The 23,469-nt window shown below is 61.5% G+C and overlaps 4 protein-coding genes across 7 annotated transcripts; 2 read left to right on the top strand and 2 right to left on the bottom strand.

The window, feature by feature from the left end:
- Positions 1-144: 144 nt before the first annotated feature.
- SPHK2 (sphingosine kinase 2) lies at positions 145-8,855 on the bottom strand. Of its 4 annotated transcripts, none has more exons than XM_030297842.1 (7): positions 8,601-8,855; positions 7,451-7,697; positions 3,799-4,276; positions 2,744-2,893; positions 2,518-2,612; positions 2,317-2,432; positions 145-1,870 (listed from the first exon to the last, which is right to left on the bottom strand). In XM_030297842.1, exons 2-7 carry the CDS (start codon positions 7,487-7,489, stop codon positions 766-768), a joined length of 1,983 nt encoding a protein of 660 aa, XP_030153702.1. In that variant the 5' UTR covers positions 7,490-7,697; positions 8,601-8,855; the 3' UTR covers positions 145-765. The 4 variants fall into 4 exon arrangements, with proteins under 4 accessions (XP_030153702.1, XP_030153703.1, XP_030153704.1 ...); XM_030297843.1 differs by lacking the exon at positions 8,601-8,855 and adding an exon at positions 8,274-8,569; XM_030297844.1 differs by lacking the exon at positions 3,799-4,276 and having other exon boundaries at positions 8,601-8,852.
- Positions 8,856-8,912: 57 nt separating this feature from the next.
- On the top strand, positions 8,913-12,989 carry RPL18 (ribosomal protein L18). The gene is made up of 7 exons (XM_030297849.1): positions 8,913-9,015; positions 10,218-10,304; positions 10,639-10,746; positions 11,210-11,308; positions 12,138-12,261; positions 12,345-12,414; positions 12,872-12,989. The coding sequence occupies exons 1-7, from the start codon at positions 9,013-9,015 to the stop codon at positions 12,945-12,947; spliced, it is 567 nt and encodes a 188-aa protein (XP_030153709.1). The 5' UTR covers positions 8,913-9,012; the 3' UTR covers positions 12,948-12,989.
- Positions 12,990-13,790: 801 nt separating this feature from the next.
- On the top strand, positions 13,791-23,278 carry FAM83E (family with sequence similarity 83 member E). Its single transcript, XM_032591477.1, has 5 exons — positions 13,791-15,307; positions 16,756-16,923; positions 17,262-17,386; positions 20,625-21,069; positions 22,473-23,278. Exons 1-5 carry the CDS (start codon positions 14,834-14,836, stop codon positions 22,746-22,748), a joined length of 1,488 nt encoding a protein of 495 aa, XP_032447368.1. The 5' UTR covers positions 13,791-14,833; the 3' UTR covers positions 22,749-23,278.
- SPACA4 (sperm acrosome associated 4) lies at positions 17,949-19,382 on the bottom strand. The gene has a single exon (XM_030299722.1). The coding sequence runs from the start codon at positions 19,380-19,382 to the stop codon at positions 19,002-19,004; it is 381 nt and encodes a 126-aa protein (XP_030155582.1). The 3' UTR covers positions 17,949-19,001.
- Positions 23,279-23,469: the final 191 nt, after the last annotated feature.

Genomic DNA, 23,469 nt, shown 5'->3' with positions numbered 1-23,469 from the left:
TGGCCCCAGTTCAAGGCCATCGGGTCACGCTGGCCGCGGTATGTGGGCAGGTCTGGGCTTGGAGCCACAAAAGGCAGCAGCTACCGGAAGCACCTAGGGTTGGATCCCTCCCACGGGTTGCGTGGTGCAGCAGGGACGACGGTCTGAGAGGAATGCAACGACTGCCTTTATTGCATAGACCTTTTCAATTGCTCTGAAGATTGGGGTCGGGACGCACAGGAGACAGAAGACAGGAGACGGTCGTTTCCCCGCCCCCCACCGGCAAGGGGGTGAGGAGGAACATTAGTGCAAATCCGAGCGTCGGCCCCGGGGAACCTGCCCCTCGTGGGCTGATTGGCCAGTTAAGTGGAGGCACCGGAATGGATGGGGCGAGACCCGGGCCCTGACTGGCTAATGAACTAAGGCCTTCCCCAGCCCGCACATGCCAGGTCCCGTCATTGGACAAGACGTAAGACAGTCCCCGCCCTCAGCCGACCTGGCGTCCTACGAGCCGGAAGCGAGGGTTTGGGCTGAGCCCCGCCCTCATCGGTCAGGCACTACCCTCGGGGCCAGCCCGTTTGTGACCATCATGAGCCTCCGGAATTCGGACCACACTCCAACTTTACCTCTGGTCCCCTGGGGGCGGGCGCAATCCTGAGACGGGGCTGGGGCCCCTGCGTGTGGGACCCTCGCCCTAACTCTAGCAGCTAGGCCACGCCCTCAGGTCAGGCTCCGCCTCCTTGGAATGTTGGCCCCGCCCCCGGCGGGCCGCAAGCCTCGTTGGGTTCAAGGCTCCCGACGCGGGCAGCCGGGAGGCCCAGTGAGCAGCGTGCCGAGGCCCGGATGCATCTGCGCCTGCAGCGGCCCGTACTCCACCTGCTCTCCGTCCACAGTGAGCACGCCCCGAGGCGTGAGAGGCTCGAGGCGGAAGGCACGGGCCGCGGCGTAGCCCAGCTGCGGACAGCCCAGGCTGAAGTGGCTACCTCGCTCCATGGCCAGAAAAAGGCGTAGCAGCGCAGCCCGGGAGATGCCACCACGCACCCAGCACAGGTGCACCAGGCCGTCGTCAAAGCGCGCGTGGGGAGCCGCCACCAGGTCTGCCCCCAGGTGGCTAGGTGAGATGGCCAGCATGAGCACAAAGTCCCCTTCCAGCGTCACCCAGCCTGGGGGGAGTGGGGTGCCCAGAGGAGGGAGCAGGTGGTCATGCGGGCCCCTGGTAGAGACGGCTCCCGGAGAGCCGGGGGTGGGAGGGGGAAGCCCAGAGGAGGCTAACGTTTCTGGGACCCCCTCGGTGATGGGTGACAGTAAAGCTGCCTTAGGGGAGCTAGGCGGTGAGGGCAGTGGTGGGTCTGGGGACAGGGGGGCATCCCCAGCCCCACCCCAGTCCCCGGCCAACTCTGGGCCCCCGCCATTGAGGGACAGGATGGGCAGGGGTTCAGGCGAGCCAGGGGAGGTCAGGGCCGGCTGGGGCAGGGGCAGGGGCAGGGGCAGGTCAGACACTGAACGATGCAGGGGTGAGTGTGCCACAGGTGGGGCCGGGGCCGGGGCCGGGGCCAGGGTCAGCTCTGACTTGGCACGGGGCAGGCCACGGGCAGGGGTGGGTGAGGTGGGCTCCACGGTGGCAGGGAGGTAGGAGAGGCGTCCTCGGTAGGTGTGCAGTGTGGCGAGGCCCAGCACTGTGCCCAGTGTGAAGCGGGCACTGCCCAGGGCCCTGAAGCGCTCGCTCTGGATATCCACGTCTGACACGAAGCCCCAGGCCACAGACAGGAAGGACAAGCAGCGGGAGCCGGAGGCCAGCGTCACAGACATCAGGTCCAGCGGGCGGCTGCCGCCGCGGCAGAGTAGCAGCGAGCAATTGAGCAGCAGGTCCACACCCAGGGCAGGTTCAAACCTTCACAGCCAGAGGCGGATGGACACAGTGGGAAAGAGTAGACGGGCTTGGGTGAGAGGCACAGAGCACAGGGTAGCAGGGGAAAGGCACAGAAAGGGTGGGGGGCGGGACCAGGCGGCCGGTGGTGGCCCGGCCCACCCGCAGCAATCGGGCCCCCTCGGGATGGACTCTTCTTACTGAGCCAGGCTCCCTGTCAGTTCATTCCATGAGCGTTCCCCGAGTGCCATCTGTGTGCCAGGTACACTTCCGGGCACTAGGGACACAGCTGGGAACAACCAGGCAAAATGTCGGGGGGGTGGGGGGTGTATGGGGAGCACCCCAGTCAGACTGATTGGCAGCGGGCTGGCGGGCAAAGGGGACTTGGGGACATTAAGTGCCAGGCCGCGGGAGGACTCCTCCCTCCCCTCACGGTATCAGGCTCACCTACGACGCAGGACCCCACCTACCCCCCATGCTGGTTCACGGCTCCGGCCAAGGCATTGCCTGAGCCACACGGGAGGATGCCCACGGGCGTCTTCACAGCCTCTTCCCAGTCAGGGCGGTCCAGGAATCCGTTCAGCACCTGGAGGGCGGGAGACCAGACACCTGGGTCCCGGGGCCAGGCCAACCCGGCGTCCCAGGGCTCAAGCAGGACGCCCCCGCCCTACCTCAAACAGCAGCCCGTCTCCGGAGACCGTGACAATGCCGTCCCACTCACTCAGCCGCAGCCCCTGAACCAGCTCCCGGGCGTGGTTCTGTCGTTCTAGCGTGGGGAAGTCGGAGGTGAGCCAGGCCGTTCGGCTCCGTCCCCCCACCACGCCCCAGGCCTCAAGGCTCAGGGGTCCTAGCCTCCCCCCACCCCAGCCCCTACCTCCATCCTGACACAGCCCTTACCTGTCTGGATGAGGTTGAAGGACAGCCCAGCTTCGGAGATCATGGGCAGCACGTGGGTCTTACACCACTGCCAGGCCAGGCCCCGCCCCCCAAGGGGATTGACCAATAGGAGCAATCGGGGTGGCTTTGGCAGAAGCTCCGGGGTTATTTCTGCAAAGAGAGGGGAAGGCGTCTACGTGGGCCCCAGACCCAGGCCCCTCAGCGCAGAAGCAGTAAACTGCAAGCAGCCCCAGGGGAACTGGTGGAGGGCTGGCACAGGAGACTGCTGGGAAGTCAAAGGTGGGTTTTTGTTTTGTTTTTTTCCTCTGGGGCTTCGGCTGCTGAGGCTCAGGTATGCAGCCTCCGCACCCCCCCCCCCCCGTCCCCCAAAGGCAGGACTTGGGTGTCTAATCCCAATGCCCTTTGGACCCATGTGTGGGAGGAGGAAGGAGAGCTGTGGTTTTCACTTTCCTCTTCCTCAAACACCTGGAATCCAGGATCAGGTTATTGCACCGTGCAAGGCCCCCTCCCCGTTCCCATCCCCCAGGGCCCCCAGCCAGCCAGCAGGATCCTGGAAGACCAAGGCAGACTCACCAGCTGGGGACCCTTGAACTTCTACCTTCCTGTGCCGACTGAGAAGCCTGGGGGGAGTGGGGCGCTCTGCCCAAAAGTCTCTGGCCACCCTCCACCCCCAAAGGCCGGATTAGATGCCACCTCTGGGCTCCTGGGCTGCCCTAGGGGACCTCTGTGAGTGCCTGTCCCTGGGTGGTGACTAATCCTGTCTCAGTCTGCTGCTCGCGCCAGCCTGGGAACCTCTGACTCATCTGTGGTCAGGGCCCATGGAAGGGGGGAAGGGACACAGACAACCACCTACGGGAGCCGCAGACACCAATCATGTTTTCTCTGCCTGTGGTTTTCTTCCTTCCGGGGCCCGTCCCTGTCTATCACTCTTTCGATACAGACCGAGAGAGACACAGCACAGACAGACACACAGTAGAGACAGAGATGCCCACAGAGGGAGACCCACGGAGACACCGAGGTGGCCCTAGGGACAGAGCGGCTGTGTAGTGCCTCACCCCCGTCCCCAGGCAGCGGCAGTCCACGGAGCAGACACATGAGGGCAGTGGCCCAGCGCTGGGCCTCCGCGCGGTTCTCCTCGTAGGTGGCCGCCCCGTCGACCCGAAAGGTGCGGGCGGCTCTGCGCCGGCCCCCGCGCCGGCCCTGCGGATAGGTGTAGATGCAGAAGTAGGCCGCCGCTGCGTCCGAGGGGCTGCGGCTCCGCAGGGTGCAGCAGCCGGACACCTCGGCCAGCGGGACCAGGCCGCCCCGGGGCCGGGCTTCAGGCTTTGGGCGCAGCCGCTGTATGTGTAGGGCCTGTGGTGTGAGAGTGAGGGCGAAGCGGGAGCTGCGGGCCGGGAAGGAGCCAAACTCGCCATGCAGGAGCGGGGTGCTGGCGGCCAATGGTGGCGGCGGTGGGGGGGCCATGGCCTTGGCCCTGTCCAGGGCGCTTCTAGGCCTGTGGCCCCAGCTCCAGGTCAGCTCCTGGTCTGGCCTCTGTGGGGAGGGAGGAGGGCAGGAGTCAGAGTCCAAGACCCCTATGGCTGATAGAGAAAAGCAGGGGCGGGGCCTGTGGACAAGGAGACAAGGGGGGCGGTGACAGACGAGATGGGAGCATCAGAAACAGACAGGCTCAGACAAGGGTGGGGGGAGACCTTGAGGACACAGGACAGAAGTCAGTTGTATAGGAAGGCTAGCATCCTGGAGGGTGGACAGCCAGGCATGCAAACACTCATTCACTTATCCCCCAAATAATTATTCAGTGCCCTCTATGTTCTAGTCACAGTGCCAGGCCCAGTGAACACAGCAGGGAACAGAACAGACAAAAATCCCTGCCTTTGTGGAGTTTATAGTCTTATCAGAAGACAGAAAAACGAGACGAAGAGGTAAAATATATAGTATGTTGGATTAACAAGGGCTTTGGAGAAAAATAAGGCAGAGGAGAGAGATCATGATGGTAGAGATATAAAGAAACAGACATGCAAAGATAAGAGAACACCACGCACACACACGCACACATACACAAAGCACACACACGCGCACACACTCACACACACACACTCACACGGTCATCTCCAGATGGAGAAAGTAACAAGGGAGAGACACTGGGACCCAAAGAGAGGGAGAAGTTCTAGGAGCCAAACTCTGAGAGGAGGAGACCACCAGCTTCAAGGAGCAGGCAGCTCAGATGATGAAAGATACTTGGGAGAGTCAGAGTTTAGGGGCTCCAGGAGGTCCTCTGAGGATCAGAAAGACAAAGGACAGGGCAGATAGGAGGGGCGGGGGGATGTAGACAGCTGGAGAGATCAAGAAAGGGGTGTGACACGGAGGAGCTAAGGAGTCAGAGAGTTAGAGAAGCCACATGCAGGCACCTGCAAGGGGCAGGGGCCAAGAGCTGGACCCCGAGCACTGACCTGGGCGTCTGGCCGCCTGCTCTCCAGGGAGGGGGTAGGAGCCGGGCCCGAGGTCCCCTCCCCAGAGACCTTCCCCCTGCCCTCTGCCCAGCTTCTGCCACCTTCCAGCTCACCTTTGTCCCCCACCGCCCCGCCCACCCAGCCACCTGCCGGTCCTGCCCTCTCCTTCCTGGGCCCAGAGCTGCCCCAGATGCACCCCCATCTATGGACTCACCCTCAGAAGTCACCTCTGCCCCCTGCCCTGGGCAGCTCCCTCAGGCTCCACCCCTAACTTGAACGGATCCCTCCCCCATCCGTTAGCTCAAATCAGGCTTAAGTAGAGAGTCCTAGATCTCCCCCAGTCCTGGGCCTGAGCCTCTGTCCCCAGGTCCTCAAGTCTCAGGCCCGGTCTCCATTCTCTCCAGCCCCTGCCTCCTGGTCCCCCAGACCTGGGCATGGGTCTCCATCCATAAATTCCCCGCAATCCATAAGCCTGAGTTCCTGTCTCCGGTTCCTCCGGTCCAGGTCCTGTATTCCCACCCCATTTCCAGAACCCAGTCCCAGACCTGGGTTTCCATTCCTGGATCCCTCAATCCCGGTTCTGGTCCTGCGTCTCCATCCCACACCCCTGGTAACCCAGTCCCGGCCTGCGTCTCCGTTCCTCTTGGTCCCGCAGTCCCCCAGACTCGGGTCCCTGATCCTACCCCCGCACCCTCCTCACACGCCGAGTCCTCCTCCGGGCGGCCCCTCAAGTCAGCACCAACCGCCCCCATCAGACCCAGGGGTGGGGGGAGGGTGTGCATCGTCTCAGCCAATGGCCTCGCAGCCGGCCTGAGCCGCACCAGTGAAAGCGTGCGGGAGGCGGGGCCAGCCGGCTCGCGAGCTTGGCGCAGGGACTAGCCGAGGGACAGCTCGAGAACTGGGCGGGGCATCGCGCTCCGCGAGATCAGCTGCCATAGTAGGTGAGGGCACACGCGCAGCAGAGGGGGCGTCACGACTCCATTGACAGCGCCGCTGACGCCATCTTTGTGGAGGGCAAGTGGTAGGCCTGTCCTGTCCATTGAGTTTATAAAAGAAAAGGGACGTGAGGAAGATCTCCGCCTGCAGATTAGAGACTGACCCCAACACAGGTGACAAAGACCCAGAGATATGCAACGGAAGTTAGTAAAAGAGACCCAGAAAAGCAGAGTCAGAGGCAGTAAGAGACTTAGAGTGCCCTCTGTTTTTCAGATAGTTACAGAAAGTCAGATAAGCGCTAAGAAAAACAGAGATATATCCAAAGAGACAAAGACAATAGAATTGAGAACATGCAAGGCTAAGGCCACAAGAAGACCCAGAAAATGATGGACACAGAGATGGAGACAGATAGTTCTGGAATGAAAGCCAGGGAGAAGAGGCTCATTAATTCATCTATTTACCTTGGATCCAAACCAGGATGGAGGCAGCCTGACATGGACATCTGCCCACTGAATGACCCAGTAACATGGCAAGACAAAGAAACAAAGAGAGAGAGATGGGGAGAACCAGTATCTGAGAGAGACCTCTAGGTCAGGGATGAGGGAGGAAGACGATGTTGGAGGACCAGAGGCCCAGAGGAACTGAAATCCACAAGTCAGCAAAAATGCTGGGGCGCCTGGGTGGCTCAGTGGGTTAAGCATCTGGCTTCAGCTCAGGTCATGATCTCACTGCTCATGAGTTCGAGCCCCGCGTGGGGCTCTGTGCTGACAGCTCAGAGCCTGGAGCCTGCTTCAGATTCTGTCTCTATCTCTCTGCATCTCCCTTGCTCGCTGTCTCTGTCTCTCTCAAATATAAAATAAAACATAAAAATAAATTTAAAAAAAAGAAAGCAAAAATGTTGACAGAGACATAGAGAAGCAAAGAAATTGTGCAATGGAGAGAAAGACAAGAATAGTATCAGGAGACCAAAAAAACAGAATCACAGAAAGACACATGCAGAAGGAGACAGGGACAGAACTTGCTAAAAGTGATGAATGGAGGAAGTTCATTTACTGTCAAACAATGTTCCTTGTGTTTAAACCCAGAGTAGCAACAGCACCAGATAATATACGCCAAAGAATGATCCAGAGAGCGACAGAGGACAGAAAGATGGAGAGACAGGGAAACACACATCTTAGTTGGGGAGAAAGGCAGGCACACCAGACAAAGAGGCTGGGACTCAACAACAGAGACCAAGTCACAAACGCAAGGGCACAGCGACACGAAGAAAATTGTGTCCCATGGTATGGTGATCTTCACGTTCACGTGGACCCTTCCTTACCTGGTCCCCCTGCTCCTCTGTTTCAAGGTGTCCATTCATCTGCTGGCCCTCTGCTTTGTTACCACATCAGCAAGAGCCTGGTCCCGGGCAGGAGGCCATGGGAGGGTGGTATGGGCAAGGAGTCAGGCCTGACAGTGCGGGCCTGGCCTCTGGCCCCGTGGAAGACAGGTGAATAAGTAGGAGGATCAAGGGCAGGCCGACCGGAGGCCAGGCTGGATGTGCTGGAGGCCCAACAGGCAGGGCTTCCCTGAGGAAGGAGAAAAGAGGGGACAGGTCAGCTTTGTCACTGCCCCAGCCAGTCTGTCCGGTCTTACACAATAAGGGCTGATAATAGGAATGGAAGCTAATTTGTATTGAGTGCTCATGTGTAAAACATGGTACTAAGCGTTTTTGTTTTTTTTTTTACTAACTTATGTAATTCTGGAAAATATGTGCCAAGCCTATTATCCCCTTTTTGTAGACAAGCAAAGTAAGGCGCAGAGAGGTTAAGTGACTTGCCCAAGGTCACACTGTTAGTAATTCGCAGAGCCGGGATTTGAATTTGGCTACAGCTGACACGACCCCATCTCCCCTTCTTTTCTGTGTCTCTGCTTCTCCCTCAATCTCCATCTCCCTTCTCTTTCTAGGTCTCCATTTCCCTCACCCTCGGTCTCTGTCCACTCCCCCTCTGGGTCTCCAATCCTCCTCCCCTCTGAGTCTTTTCCTCTCCTTCCAAGTCTCTCCTCCCCCTCTCTTTCTGGAGCCTTTCAGCGATTCCCTCTCCACCCCACCCTCCCCCCCCCCAGGCCCGGGGCTTCTGTGCGTCCCCTCCGCATTCCAGTACCGTGCAAAGCCCTCGCACTGATCCCGCTGGGTCACCTGAATCTCTCCGGCTGGGAAAAGCAGCCCCCAGGTGGCAGAGGCTGAGGAGGGGGTCAGAGAAAGAGGAGGGGGAGAAACGGCATCTAAAAATGGGAAATGCGGGATGCTCTAGACTGGGCTGCAGCAAGCGGATCTCGGGTTAGATCTCAGGTAGGACTTCCCGAGCTAAGGCCGCGCCAAACAAGCGCGGCACGAGATAAGAGAGGTGAGCCAGATAAGGAAATGCCTGAAGCGTGGGGTCAGAAGTTTCCCGAGGTTCCGACAAGCCCCGCCAGCTCCGCCTCCTCACCTCCAGTACTCGGCCCGCCGGGTCCTCCCGGAGCCACAGAGAGGCCGTCGGCGTCGGGCCAGAGCGTCACCGCGCGGCGCGTTCTCCCAGCTCTGCGCCACATCTCTCTCGCTCCCAGATCCCTTTCTTCCGGAAAACTATCGAGAACAGGGACTGGTGGGGCCAGAGAGGCCCCCGCCGGGCTTGGCCCCGCCTCCTCGACGTAGCGCTCGTTCCCCGTTGGTGGTTCGTCCCCTTATTCCGGAATCGCCCCTACGGCCGGTGAGGCGATTCGCCGTGAAGGGGCTCGGCTCGAGTGCCGCGCCGCGTCGTGCCCGTGTGACGTCACGGAGGCGCCACTCGCTGAAGGCTTTCCCCGCCCACCCCGGCGCTGTTCTCTCTTTCCGGACCTGGCTGAGCAGGAGGCGCCATCATGGTGAGCGTGCTTTGGAGAGCTGGGGGCCCCGGCTATCCGCCGCCATCCGTCTCGGACTGGGGCTGGGGGAATGCCGGAGGGGAGCAGGGATGCCAGGGGAGCTCGGAGGGGGCGACCGCCGCGGTGGGGGAACTACTGGGGAGGCTCGGAGACCAGGGATAGGTCGGTCGTCATCTCAGCCTCCGGCCCCCTCCCTTGCCCTTTTGTTGTTATACGTACAATTAAGTAGATGGCCGTATTGAAACACAAGGAGGTTAAGTGACGTGACCGAGATCACCCTGCCAGGAAGTGGCAGAGCCAGGGTTCCGACCCAGGCGCTGGTCCCACGTCCGTTCTTAATCTCTTGTCTCTGCTGCCTCTACCTGGACCTGTCATCCCTCCTGGCCTGGCACGTTGGGTTCTGGGGCGGGAGGTTTGGGGGGGTGGGGGGGGGGGTCTCTGACCGTCCAATGCCTGGGTTTCGTGGCCAGGCAAACCGCTGAAGTCTCAGCTCCTTGTCCGCCCCATGATCTTGCCTTCCCGGCCCGTACCCCCATTTGTCGGTCTGTTTGTTGGGGACGCAGTAATCCTGTGTGACCGATGTGAGTTTGGAAGAGTTTGTCCGAAGAACGCATCATAGATGATTGCATACTTTAAATGTTGGAGAAAAGGGAGCCACGGATAACCAAGTAGTTCTTTGCAATTCCTAACTTGGTCTATTAAAAAAAAAAAAAAATCTCGGGGCAGAAGTTGGGGTACGGTGTAGTGGAAACGGTGGCTTCTTCGGTTTTCTCCGTAAAAGTGGGAAACTCCCTCCTAAGGTTGTTGGGTTCGGGGAGGTAACTGCGGGAAAGGTTCTCGTATTGGTTCTGCGTTGAGTGAGTTCCAAATAAAGATTCTCTGCTATGTTGTTAGGTAGAGTCTGCCCTTGGCTTCTGTCGTCAAAAAATAGATTCTAAAGAATTAAAAAATATGTTTTTTTTTTTTTTTTTTTTTTTGAGTTGGTATGACTGCTGTGTTAAAGTTTTTCATAGGGGTCATTTGAGGCCCAGAAGATTGTAAGTGACTCTCCGCATGTCACCTAGGGACATGGGGATTTGTTGTCTCTTCAGAGACTGGGGTCCTTGCTCTTCCTCGGAGATGAGCAATCAACTCATTTTTGCGGGCGAATAATCTGCCAGATCAGAGTCGGGTCCGTAATCTCTGCTTCGTTAACTCTGCAGGGAGTCGACATCCGCCACAACAAGGACCGAAAGGTTCGGCGCAAGGAACCCAAGAGTCAGGACATCTACCTGAGACTGTTGGTCAAGGTGAGCTTGAGGCCTGAGACCCTTAGCACCACCCCAGAATTGTGACTTCTAGAACATTCTAGTATTGGTCCCCAGGCTCCTCCAGGGGTCTGCGTGGCAAGCTCTTAACTGGTTTTGCCCGGGGTTCCTGAGGTTGTTCTCAGCGTCTGGGCTGTCTACATCTGGGGATTGGGAAGGGGGCTTGGGGGGTCTCCTTGGGGCCCAGTGGGATAGGGAAAAGCCATAAAAACCTCGCTAGCCCAAACCATTTCTTTTGCCATCTGTTGGAAGGTTGGGGGGTGGGGGGCGTGTGGGCTGCCCTCGGTTCTCATCCTTCCTTTTCTCTTTCCTCCAGCTGTACCGGTTTCTGGCCAGACGGACCAACTCTACCTTTAACCAAGTTGTGTTGAAGAGGTTGTTCATGAGTCGCACCAACCGGCCCCCTCTGTCCCTTTCCCGGATGGTGAGCGGCTGACTCGAGGAGCGACTGGATCCTGTCTTAGAGCTGGGCTCTGGGTGGGCGGCGGGATGGGCAGGCCTGGAGCCTGGCCATCGGCTGGTTTACTTCACCCAGTGGTGGGCACAGAGCTCTGACCCTTGAGGCTGAACAGCGGCGGGTACTTGAGCCGTTTGGCCTTGTTTTCTTGTAAAGCGGGGGCAGTTATAGTGGGTTCGTGTGGTTTCAGGTCCCATGACACAGTCCTTAAGTGTCAGGAGCGATCTGTCGAACAGTCTGCTTGCGCGTCGTGTCTGGTGCTTTTCCCAGGCTAGACCAGCGGGGAGCTAGTTGGGAGGTGGGGCGCGGGTGGGTTTGGCCCCGTCAGGGCACACGTGTCTCTTGTGCCCTTGGGGGCGCCTGGAGCAGTGGGATGGGGTTTAGACACCAGGAAGGAACTTCCTTAACGTGCATTTCTCCTCCTCCAAAGATCCGGAAGATGAAGCTGCCTGGCCGGGAAAACAAAACCGCCGTGGTTGTCGGGACGATAACCGATGACGTGCGGGTCCAGGAGGTGCCCAAACTGAAGGTGGGTGAGGAGGGCGCTCCGGGGCATGGTGGGGGGGCGAGAGCAGACTCCGGGGCCTGGATGACCTGTCTCAGGTCTGCACTGTGTGAGGCAGGCGTCACACCTACCCGTTTGAGCAGCTTTTAGGATCGAAGGGGGATGATCCTGGCGTTCTTGATGGTGGGTGTCCCTGGGCACGTCCCTTCTGGGTCCCTGTTGGCAGTGCTGGTTCTCAAGTCATGTAGCCTGGCTTCCGATCTAGATTTCTCTGGCAGTTTGTGGCCTGTGGACGACGTCTGGGGTCTTTTTTACCCCCGTTTCCTTATCCGTAGTAACTTGAGGGTGTTGCAGTGTTAAAGGCAATTTTAGAAACAAATTGGCCTCAGAGGCGCCTGGGTGGCTGAGTAGGTCAAGTGTCCCAACTCTTGATTTCGGCTCAGGTCGTGATCTAACGGTTTATGGGATCAAGCTCCGCATTGAGCTGTGTGCTGGCAGGGTGGAGCCTGCCTGGGATACTCCCTCTCTCTCTCTCTCCCCCTCTCTCTCCCTCTCTCTCTCTCCCTCTCTCTCTCCCCCCCTCCCTCTCCCCCCCCCCCCTCCCCCCCCCCTCCCTCCCCCCCTCCCCCCCCCCCCTCCTCCCCTGCACGTGAACATTCTCTCTCAATATAAATAAACGTTTTCTTAAATGGTAAGAATAGCTGTTATCAACTCAGGAAGCTCACTCTAATGGTATTAGCAGGCGCCGCAAGCAGTGGGGTGACTGCTGGGCCAGGGCCGTGGAGAGGAAGTCCCAGCCGCCGTGGGTGGCCGTGCCAGGGGTCTGACCACTCCTGTCCTGCGTGTCCCCCAGGTGTGCGCACTGCGCGTGAGCAGCCGTGCCCGGAGCCGCATCCTCAAAGCTGGAGGCAAGATCCTCACCTTCGACCAGCTGGCCCTGGACTCCCCCAAGGGCTGTGGCACCGTCTTGCTCTCTGGTGAGTGGGGTTTAGTGGCTCCCGTGGCTACTTCTGGGCGCCGGGTTCCTGCGTGATCCAGTCCTTCCCTTCCCCTTCCCCAGGTCCGCGCAAGGGCCGAGAGGTGTACAGGCATTTCGGCAAGGCCCCAGGGACCCCACACAGCCACACCAAGTGAGTATACCCAGCCTTGCCGTCCGGCCCTGACTTTTTCCCTGGACCCCGCCCGGTGGGTCTGGGGGCCTTGCCCCGCTTCCAGCCCCTTCTGTTTCTCACACCAACCCAGCGTCAGGCCTCCGTAGAACCCCCCCGCCCCCCAACCTGGTCTTCTTGCTTCTTCCTCAAGACTTGGCTTAAAGCTGCTCCTGTTGAGGCCCTGCAGAGCCAGCATCTAAATGCAGGGCCTGAGTCTGCACCTCCCTCACAGAGCCTGCCTCTTACCCTGCCCTTGGGGCAGCTCAGATGAATCCTTCCTGGGTGCCTGATGCTAACTGCACTCCCGGCCTTCCCCGCTCCTTCCGCCTCACCCCCACCCCATCCTGTGTCCGGTGCTGCTCTGTAGCTGTCCCTGTCCCATTGGGGCTGGCCACTCCTGTGTGGGCACGGTCTCACCCTCTTCTTCCTCCCGCAGACCCTACGTGCGATCCAAGGGCCGGAAGTTCGAGCGCGCCAGAGGCCGCAGGGCCAGCCGAGGCTACAAAAACTAACCCCAGACCCTGCCTTGTTATTAAAAAGATTTGGACTGTTGACGTTCTCTTGTGTGTTATTCCAGGGATGAGGGACAGGGGGCGGGACACGGGAGGGGATCGGATCGGATTGGAGTCTGGGAGTAGGATGCGCGCCCCTCTCCGTGGACGCCAGTGGCGGAGGAGCCCTTCCCTGGGGGGCGGAGTCTAGCTCTACCCGCAGGCGCCCTCTGGAGGCTTCGGTGCGTGCTTGTCGGGATCTTGCACCGTTGGACCCTTGAGGGCCCCCCACGGCCAAAGTCCCGCCCCCTCAGTGAGCCGGGTGACAGGTGTTTCCGCACCTGTTCCCTCCCCCGGATTAACCGCACCCGCCCCTCTAAACCTGAGCTCCTCCCAGGCTCGGCCTGGTGGGCAGGGTGTGGACCCGGAAGTGCTGAGGGGGCGGGATCGCGGTGGGGGAGGGGTACGTGGGAACAGGTGAGTTGCTCCCCTTTAACCGAAGCTTGAGTCAGCTGGGGTCTGGCGGGCCCCTGGGCCCTGGGCCAGTGACCTGGTGAGTGTGTTCCCTGGGCTGGGGCCTTCCCGTACCCGCGCTCGGCCTTCCGCAGGGACCTGCATCGGGCCCTCCTCTGTGTTTACACAAGGGGCTGGGTTCCCCGGATCCCAGGCTAAAACCCGATGAATGAGGCGAGACAGCCGGAAGGACGGCAGAAATAGAGGCAGGAGGTCTCCAGACCCCCTGTTCTGACCTCCGAAAAGGCAAGGCAAGGAGGGAAAGGGGATGGGGGTCCGGACACATGGGGGGAGCTCTGGATGGGCGAGAGGGAGTCCTGGTTTTATTCCTCTTTATCTTTGTAGGCCTGGTCGCTGTGGTCTGGAGGAGGGAAGCCGCCTGGGTGCCGTGATTGGAAGGAGGGGCCGCTGGTTTGCAGGGATCAGGGGTCCACAGCCCAAAGGTTGGGTCAGGAGCCTCAAAGGAACAGCATGAGAGGGAGACAGGACAGGAGACAGAGTGCTCCTTGGCCAGGAATAAGTGGTTAGCTAGCAGGAGATAGCAGGATTCGGGTAGAAACCCCGGCAGGGCAGGTCGGCCAGAGATCAGCAGAGATCAGAGGGCAGCCCGAGAGCACTCCGGCTGGGAGACAGGCCGGCAGGGGCAGCCAATCCAAGGAACGGTGGGTGGTCAGGCCCTCCATCCAGATGGGCCGGTTCCATGGTGATGAAACCTCCTGGTGAGCGGATCCTCCGCTGAGGCAGCCCGAGTGGGTGTGAAACCCCAGGAGCAGGGTCCCCAGTCCACGGAGACCGGTCTCGTTCCCTGGCTGGGTAAGGGGGATGCCCAGACTTCGGGCTGGAGCCCATTCTTCCCGAGCTTGAGCGAGCAGGTCCAAAGGGGAGGTGCGTGGAATGATCCGGCCGTGAGAGCCGCTGAGCCAGCCGCGAGTTGTCAGGAAAAGCAGATTCTGCGGGACACGGCCGGGTGGTCAGATACGGACGTTGTTGGAAGCAATCGATGCCTGCCAGATAATCCAAAGGAGAGCGTCAGTTAGACGCGCTATTGGTCAGGGGCGCATAGGCAGCCCGCTCTGCCTTTAGTTGGGGACGTTCGGGTGGTAGGAGACAGGCAGGCGGCCTGTCGCCTGGAGATGGTGGGGCAGTCGGCCGGCTCTCTGGCCAGGACGGGTGGGCCATCAGCCTGACCAAGACTGAGCCAGCAGACCGGTCATTTGGGGCATCGCGTGGCCAGCAGGCCGGAAGTTGTTGCGGGGCGGAGCGTAGAGGAGGAGTTGAGGGGTCCCGTGGCCGCGTAGAGTCTGCCTGGCAGGAGACCCCCAGATGGTCAGTGCCCCAGAGACGGCCAAACCCTCCGCCTCCCAGCCTCACGGCCGTCCCGCCCCAGCAACCCCATGTCAGCCTCCCAGCTGGCAGCGCTGGAAGGAGCGGAGTCGGAGGCCGGGGGGCCGCCCTTGACCGAGGCCAGCCCCGGCTTCCTGTATTCCGAGGGCCAGCGGCTGGCGCTCGAGGCCCTGCTGAGCAAGGGCGCGGCGGCGTTCGAGGCCTGCGTGCAGCGAGAGGGGCTGCGGCCCTTCCTGAGCGGGGAAGAGCTGCGGAGTCTGGCGGCGGCGGCCGAAGACTGGACAGCGTCCAAGCAGCGGCCCGACAGGGCGGCAGAGGGAGCCGCCGCCACCGATGGGGACTCGGGCAGCCTGACCTACTGGCCTGGACGGTCGGAGGAGCTGGTGCCCACGCTGCGGCTGGGCTGGCCGGAGGACCCGGCCTGGAAGGGAATCACCCGGGTGCAGCTGTTCACCCAGCCACCCGACGAGGGCCACCCGCCCCTCAAGGAGCTGGTGCGCCAGGAAATCCAGGCCGCCCGCAAGGTGGGGGCTCGGGGGGCCCGGTGTCCACTCCCCAGACCCGCGCGTCCTCACACGCCAGCTCCCGCCCCTGGGAGTGCACGTCCCCTAGGCCCCATGGCATCTTGGCCATGCCCTCCTGGGACTTGTGGGTCCACGTGGCTCCGCCCCGATGACTCAGGTGTCCGTATCCCTCAGACCTCCTCCTCACCCTCTCTCCTGGGTACCCCTAGGCATCCACGACCCTTGGGACTTAACTATAACCCCCTGGCTCAGTCACCTCCTCCACCCCAGATTCCCCCCTGCAGCCCCCCCTAGGTAGCCTACTCTTTTTTTTTTTTTTAATATATATTTTATTTATTTATTTTTTTTAAGTTTTTTTTTTTTCAATGTTTATTTATTTTTGGGACAGAGAGAGACAGAGCATGAACGGGGGAGGGGCAGAGAGAGAGGGAGACACAGAATCCGAAACAGGCTCCAGGCTCCAAGCCATCAGCCCAGAGCCTGACGCGGGGCTCGAACTCCCGGACCGCGAGATCGTGACCTGGCTGAAGTCGGACGCTTAACCGACTGCGCCACCCAGGCGCCCCAATATATATTTTATTTTTAAGAGAGAGACAGAGAGTGAGCAGGGGAGGGGCAGAGAGAGAGAAAGAGAGAGAGACAGAGCACCCAAAGCAGGCTCTGTGAAGACAGCAGTGAGCCCGATTCGGGGCCCGAACTCACGAGCTGTGACGTCATGACCTGAGCCCAAGTCACAGGCTCAACCACCCAGGCGCCCCTAGCCTGGTCTTTGTGCCTGCCGGCTCCCACATTTAAGTGCTTTGCGCGGGTTAACGTTTAATGACCCCTCAGGAGGGTCCTGTGAGGTTGGGACGCATTTTAACCAAGTGAGGAGATGGGGAAACTGAGGCACGGGAGGTTAAGTGTCTTCACCGGTGAGTGGCCGAGCGGGGATTTGAACCAAGGAGTCCTGGCCAGTGATCAGGAGTCATCACTGCTACGTATTTCCAGGTGCTCGGCACCCCAGTCCCCAGGGGAGCTCTGGGTATCCAGGGCACCCAGGGCACCCCCAAGGACCCAGCTGTGCAGTTGGCCACAGGTGCCCTGCCCAGGCATCCAGCCCACTGAGCCCTGGAGCGGGGGGGGGGGGGGGGGGGGGGCGGGGAGGGGGCACCATGCAGTGTGTCACAGCTCAGGGGACATCATTCACCACTGCAGCTGTGATTAGGATGACAGTTTTCCAGGAAAGCCAGGCTTTTCCTCATCCACGTGTAGGCGCTGTATGAGCAGGAGTGTGGGTCTGGGGGGGGGGGGGTCTCTCCCGCAGTCCTCTGAACATCCCGCGGAAGCCAGGCCCTTCAACTCCCACCCCCAGAGCACCTCACCCCCAGGGCCCCACCCCCCCACTCCCAAATGTCCACGGAGCTCCAGGCTCCATCCACAGCCCTTTTCCCCACCCCTCCCCCCAGCTAGTGGCCGTGGTCATGGACATCTTCACTGACCCAGACCTGCTCTCGGACCTGTTAGACGCCGCCACACGCCGCTGGGTGCCTGTCTACCTGCTCCTGGACCGCCAGCAGCTGCCTGCCTTCCTGACGCTGGCCCGGCAGCTGGGGGTGAACCCCTGGGCCACTGAGGTAGGAGCCCGGCGGGGGGGGGGGACCAAGTCGCCATCCTCCTGGCGCTGGGGCAGCGGGGGCAGATCCTTCCCCAGGGTCCTAGCTCATCGAGGCAGATGCCAGCTGAGAGGGTCTGCTGAGGCCTGATGCCCGAGGCATTGGGGGAATCAGGGGCGGGCTTTCCCACACGGTCCCCCTGAGTTAGGGGTACCTCCAAGAGACCCCCCCCCAAGGCCGGATATTGGTGACTCTGGGGAAGCTGGGACAGAGTCCTAAGCAGGGGACTCCCAGGCCCTGTGCGGTGAGCGGAGGCGTGCAAGGTGGGCCTGAGCAGGGGCGTGCCCCCTCCGTTCCAGAACCTGGATATCCGGGTCGTGCGAGGCTGCAGTTTCCAGAGCCGCTGGCGACGGCAGGTGAGTGGCAACGTGCGTGAGAAATTTGTGCTGCTGGACGGCGAGAGGGTCATCTCTGGATCCTACAGGTACGGCTGCCCCTCGTGATGCCACCCGGTGTCCTGTCCCCATCTCCCAGTGTGCTCAGAGAGCAGCTGGCGTCCCTTTGACCAGCCTAGCCTCGCTTTCCCGGTCTGTGAAATGGGTCGAAACACCCTTGCTGGTAGAGGAGGTGGGGGGGGGGGGTGCAGAACCAGCTAGGGGTGGAGCCAGGCCTGCCCAGGGGGCCGGTTTAGTGGGGGAGGGTCCTCTCTTTAACCCTGGGTCTCCTCATCTGGAAAGCAGGGCCCGCCGTTTGTGTGTGGGTTTCCAAACCAGGAGGACCTGGCTTGGGGTCCTAGCTCCGCCCTGAGTGAGTTGACTCCGCCCCTCTAAGCATCTATTTAAAAAAAAAAACAAAAAAAAAACAGCCGTGTGTAAAGGGCCTGGCCCTCGGACTGGTCCGTGACCCTCCTCTCTCCTGTCTTTGGGATCTGACCCGACCCTGGATCCTGGCTCCTCGACCTCTTAGCTCGGTGACACTGAGCTCTGTGCCTCCCCTGCTCTGAACCTCAGTTTCCCCATCGGGAAGGTGTGAATAATCACAGCACCTACCTCCGAGGGTCACACTTCGGGGAGGGTGCGGGGTGCAGGGACTCTCGGGTCAGAGGGCCTGGGTTCAAACAGTAGCTCCACCAGCTACTCGCTGTGTGACTTTGGGCAACGGACTTCACCTCTCTGTGCTCGCGTTTCCCCCGCTGCACAGCGGGATGATGTGGTTAGGGCCCGTGGAGCAGGGTTTCTTCTCGACAGAGACGGTGCTCACGTGCGGGCCAGCTGAACTGAATCTCTGGTGTCTCCCCAGTAGACGACCATAGCACCCACTCTGCCCTACTATGAGAAGCCAAAGTGTCTCCGGACATTGCCCGGTGCCCCCTTGAGGGGGGGGGGGGGACGGGCAGACATGCGCGGTCGGTGACCATTGGCCTAGGCTAGCGGTTTTCAATCTTGGGCCTGCCTGCGGCGGAATCAAAACGCGGATCTCGGGGCCCCGCCCCCATTCAGCCGGCCTGGGATGGGACCTGAGAAGCAGCATTCCTGGCAAGCTCCTCCCGCTGATTACCCATGCTGCCCGTTCGAGGAACCCATTCTGGGACCCGCCGCCGTGGAGACTGGGACCTTTCGGAAAGAATCTACCCTCCCGGCTTGGCCCGGGGGGATTCAACGAGATCACAGTGCCTTGGCACGTCACATCAGCCGCCTTCCGTAAACATCAGCTGTCATTTATTATTGTCGTTATTCGGGGGTTTTTTGGTTTCGTTTCGTTTTGTTTTGTTCTTAACCCTATTTCATCGACTCTAAGGTGCCACCGATGAAAAGCAGCATCTTGATCAAAACGCGAAAAGAGATGCGTCTTAGAGCCAATGAAATACAGTAGGGGGACAAGTCAAACCCACCGAGCGTGGCTCCCCGCCACCAAATCAGGTCTGAGGACGCTTCGCCGAGCCCCCGGGTCCGGGTGGACGGCCCTAGAACGGATGAGGCCGGGGCCACGAGAGGTTGTCCAGGGCCTCTGGCCATTTAATGAGGGGGAGGGGTGGAGGCAGGAGGCTCGGGGAGCAGCGAGGCCGGGAGACCAGTCCCAGGCCCTGCCCTTCAGGTCGGTCACAGCAAATGTGGGAACAGCAGCAGGCCCAGCGCCAGGCCGGCGGCGGTGACCCCTTCCAGCGGGCCGCTTTTGGGACCGGGGGCCCTGTTACACATGTGGCCGGAGCAGCAGGTGGTGGTGAGGGTGTAGGTGACGCCCATGTAGGTGACGGGCTCCTCGTGGCCGCAGGAAGTGGACTGCACGCAGCCTTTGTTGATGATGAGGCCGAGCCCCGGGGCCACCCCCTGGCCCGTGAAACAGTCCTCGTCTTCGCCACAGCGCATGTGGGTCCCGGGGCACTGCGTGGAGTCGGTCAGCTCACAGAACACACAGTCCTTGGCGCCCGTGGCACCTGGGGGCAGAGCCATCGCCAGAAGCAGAAGCCAGCTGGGGACCATGGTGGCCTGGCGGCGGTGACGGTGCCCAAGCCAGGCCGTGGGCTTCCTGGGCCTCCCGGAACTGCTGAATGAGGATCCCGAGTCCCCCCCCCCCCCCCCCCCGGCCGCGACTTTCGCCCCTGGGCTGGCCTCCCGGGGTCAGCACTTGGAGTGTCCTCGGTTCCCAACGCTCCGTGTCCGTCTCAGGAGCTCCGTCGTGACCGCGGCTCTCGAGCGCTTGGGTCTCAGAAGATCCCCGGGACGGAGACAAGCCAGCGGGCGCGATCCGACGGGCGTCTCTGTGCAGCGGAATGGGGTGACCTCACAGACCCCTCAGGGTTCCCACTGGCCGCTCCAGGGGTGAGGTCACAGATGGGGGGAGGGGTGTCACAGTCTGAGGGCAGGACGGCCCCCTGACCTGCCAGGGAGCGAGGGAGGACACTGCCACCCTGCCAAGGTAAGGACGATCGGACCCACGCTCGCCATCCTGGGGGCTGAGTCGTCGCTCTCTGGGCGCTGGGTGCTGTGCCCGCTGAGGCGCACGAGACACAGCCCGCAGTGAGCCCATTTTCCAGATGGGCAAACCAAGGCTCAGGAAGGGAAAGCGACGTGTCCAAGGTCCCCTGGGCCAGGATTGCAGCTCAGGTTCGTGTGATTCCAAAGAGGGCATTTACTGAGCACCTGCTATGCGCCAAGGCCTGAGCCAGATGCTTTAAACGCCACCATCGTGACAACAGGGGCGATGGGGACACCGCTGACCACAGCCAGCAGGCTTTTAGTGCTGGCCACCGTGCCCGGGGCTCAACCCCCTGTTCCCTCGTTCCAGTCTCCCTACATTCGAGCTCCGTATGACAGACGAGCAGACAGAGGCACGGAGCGGCCACACAGCAAGTGCTTGACAAATAGCGGTCGTTATATGGGAAGCAGCCGAGCCCGACAACAGGACTTGTGGAGTCCGAAAACACATCCCGTCTCTTTCCGGATGGGGAAACCGAGGCACTGATGCAGCCTTGGTTGGGGAGGGGGCAGAGTCCCTTAAGATAAATTTAAGTGTCTTAACTCACGTAGTGGTCACGTCAGCCCTCTGGGAAGGTACGTGAGTCGTTCCCATTCTACGGAGGGGGATGTCGAGGCCAGAGAGGTTGCAGGATTTGCCTGAGGTCACACAGCCTGCCCTGGGACCAGGTGGGGACTGGTAATGGAGTCCGGGCGGGGCCCGCGGGGCTGCACGGAGAGCCTGACCCCTCCCTGCGTGCCCCCCAGCTTCACGTGGAGCGACTCCCGCCTGCACCGAGGCCTGGTGACCCTGTTGACCGGCGAGATTGCTGCCGCCTTCAGCCGAGAGTTCCGGACACTGTATGCGGCCTCCTGGCCACTCCCGTCCGCGCCCACCTCGGGCCCCTTCGTCAGCATCGTGGGGGGGCTGCAGCTGGCCCACAACCCCCACCGTGTGGCCCGCCGCCGCTCTGTGGCCCCCGTGTCACCGCCACCGCCCGATGGCCCGCTGGCCCAACGCTTGGCCACCTGCAGAGTCTTTGACGGGGACAGGCAGGAGACCCCGGCCACCCCAGGGCCGGCGCTGAGCGACATCCTGAGGAGTGTCCAGCGCGCCCGGACCCCCAGCGGCCCCCCGGCCCGGCCCAGCCACTCCCTGTGGGACCTGAGCCGCCTGTCCCAGCTGTCCGGCTCCAGCGACGGTGACAACGAGGTGAGACCCGGCGGGTGGCCTGAGAGAGAACAGGAATAGCTGGAAAAGGATGGAGGCAACCAGGGCCGAGTTCCAGTCTCTCCCTGGCGCCTCAGTTTCCTCATCTGTGAAATGGGTGGGTCCAGAGCTGTAGTAACACCCACCTCAGAGGCGTGTCGCCCTACTGCGTGCCAGGCAGGGGTGAGCGCTGGGCGGCCCGGGGCAGAGACCCCGGGAGCCACCCTGGGTGCAAATCCGGGCACGACACGCCAATTGTGAGAGCCGGGGGCGGGGGGGGGGGCAGAAATTTGCCTGAACCTCCATGTTCTCGTCTAGCAAATGGGCCCAGCAGTGGTCCCCATGCTCAGTTCGGCGGGAGGGAGTCAGTGAGGGGCGGATGAACTAGAACAATCATCATTCCGGTAAATCCGCGAAGTGGAATTTATTTTTACTGAGTCCGTGGCCTCACCTCACCCCAGGTCAGTGAGCTACTAGTCTTCTCACGTTCATTGTTACAGAGGGGTAAGCCGAGGCCCAGAGAGGTCAAGTAACTTGCCCAGAGTTCCAAGCAACCATCTTTTGGGGGCACCTTGCCACACGCCGGGCGCTTTCCCAGGGGTGGCTAGATGGGACCTCTGCCACAACCCTCTGGCGGGGGGGGGGGATGTTATTACAACTCTGCACCCGCCCATTTCGCAGATGAGGAAACCGAGGCACCAGGGAGAGATTGGAACTCGGCCCTGGTTGCCTCCCGGGTGAAGCTTTTAAATGCTCTGCCCCTGGCTTCCCAGATTCGAGCGTCGTGGGGGTGCTGGGGAGGGGATCTGGGGAGCTCTGAGGGGGTCTTGGCGCCCCCCTCCCCAGCTGCTTAGACACCGGGGTTCCAACACAGCCTACACTAACTCTCTGGGATCCTGGGTGGGGAGCCTCAGTGCCCCCAGCTGTAAAGTGGGCTGTCGAGAGGGTGAGAGCGGAGCCCGGATGGGGAGGGGGCCGTGGATGCCGGCAGAACTGGGGCACAGTTTCTCCGCGGAGCTGTGCGCCCCCGTCAGGCTCAGTTTTCCCATCCGCGAAGTGGGAACCAGTGGGGACCTTTTCGGAGGGGGAGGGAGAAATGTCCCAGGAATCCCCTCCCTCCCTCGTTTCCGGTCCAGGGGAGAGGTGGGGATGGGCACAGCAGGGGCAAGGTCCTCGCCTCCACCCGGTCCTGAGCCACCCTCACCCAGCATCACCTCCCTCGGCAAATATTTACTCCCCCCAGACAGCTGCTGGCAGCTTCCTGGTTCTCCTCAAGTCTAGAGTGGCAGGGGGGGATCACGGCTCCCGGGCCCCCCCCCCCGAGGCCTCCCTGCACACACATGCCTCCCCTTGCCTGGACTCGGCCCCCAGCACCTTCTCTCACCTCCCTGTCTTTCCCTCCACAGCTCAAGAAATCCTGGGGTTCCAAGGACACCCCCGCGAAGGCCCTGATGAGGCAGCGGGGCATGGGAGGGGCCCCCTGGGGTGAGACAGAACCCCGACCTCTGGGCCGGTCCCAGCCCCCAGGCGGCCCCCTCCCCGTCCTCCCTGCCCGCCGCCTCCGCCATCTGTCCCCGACCAGAAGGAGGTTTGGTGAGGATGCCACCTCCAAACTGCAGGAACCCCGAGGCACCCAGCAGCCGGACTGGGCTGCCCAGGCAGGACTCAGGGGGCGACCCTGACGGGAGCCAAAGCCACCCTGGCCGGGCCTGTCGACGGTCACCTCCCAGCCCCCCGTCCCCCGTCCGTGTGGTGCCTTGGACAAGGCTTCTGGCCTCGGTGTCCAGGAAGCGGCAGGGATGTTTCCCCCTTTGTTCTAGAACTCGGGCAAGGTCGCATTTCAGAAAATGGGCAGAAAGTCTCCACCCGCTGGCATCCCGGGACAGGGCATATCCAATTGCGGCCAGGCCGGAACTTGTCTGACGACGGGCCTGGCCGAGTGGCCCCCGAGCCGGCGTCGCGTGGGGGCGAAGGTGGGGCGTCCCTGGGACAGGGTGGGGAGCCTCCTGGATCTATCAGGCTCCGGAGCTGTGGGTAAACTGAGCTTAGCAGAGGAGAGGAGAGAATCCAGTCCAGGGAGTGGGGCTTAATAATGAGGGACAGGAAATTGGTGGGGACTCCTGCTGGGGGACCGGTCAGGGCCCTGGGCGCCGGGACTGTTTTCTGGGTGCCAAGGGGCGAGTTGTTGGGGCTCCCTTTACCTCCGCTCAGAATAAAGCTGCTTTATGCCAGAATCTTGCATTTTCACAGCCTAGCCGCAGACCCAGGAATCCAGTCCTGGGCCCTTCCTCCCTCAGACTCCCTGGGGGAGCCAGGCGCCCAGCGTGGGGGTCCCCCCACCCCGGCGGCCTCCTCCTCTCGCGCGCCCCCTGCCGGCCGTCCACCGGCGCGCCGCCTCCAGAG

Source organism: Lynx canadensis, chromosome E2, assembly GCF_007474595.2.
Source record: "Lynx canadensis isolate LIC74 chromosome E2, mLynCan4.pri.v2, whole genome shotgun sequence".
Lineage (NCBI taxonomy): Eukaryota > Metazoa > Chordata > Mammalia > Carnivora > Felidae > Lynx > Lynx canadensis.
This window is presented reverse-complemented; position numbering and strand designations above follow the sequence as displayed.

Coding starts and splice junctions, on each gene's coding strand:
- SPHK2 (XM_032591265.1), bottom strand. CDS start 5,975: ATGCACACCCTCCCCCCACCCCTGGGTCTGATGGGGGCGGTTGGTGCT. Junction 2,613..2,743: donor CTTCAACCTCATCCAGACAG/GTAAGGGCTGTG, acceptor TCCCCACGCTAG/AACGACAGAACCACGCCCGG. Junction 2,433..2,517: donor GAGACGGGCTGCTGTTTGAG/GTAGGGCGGGGG, acceptor CCCGCCCTCCAG/GTGCTGAACGGATTCCTGGA.
- RPL18 (XM_030297849.1), top strand. Junction 10,305..10,638: donor ACCTGAGACTGTTGGTCAAG/GTGAGCTTGAGG, acceptor TCTTTCCTCCAG/CTGTACCGGTTTCTGGCCAG. Junction 10,747..11,209: donor CTCTGTCCCTTTCCCGGATG/GTGAGCGGCTGA, acceptor CCTCCTCCAAAG/ATCCGGAAGATGAAGCTGCC.
- FAM83E (XM_032591477.1), top strand. CDS start 14,834: ATGTCAGCCTCCCAGCTGGCAGCGCTGGAAGGAGCGGAGTCGGAGGCC. Junction 15,308..16,755: donor AAATCCAGGCCGCCCGCAAG/GTGGGGGCTCGG, acceptor CCCTCCCCCCAG/CTAGTGGCCGTGGTCATGGA. Junction 16,924..17,261: donor TGAACCCCTGGGCCACTGAG/GTAGGAGCCCGG, acceptor CCTCCGTTCCAG/AACCTGGATATCCGGGTCGT.
- SPACA4 (XM_030299722.1), bottom strand. CDS start 19,382: ATGGTCCCCAGCTGGCTTCTGCTTCTGGCGATGGCTCTGCCCCCAGGT.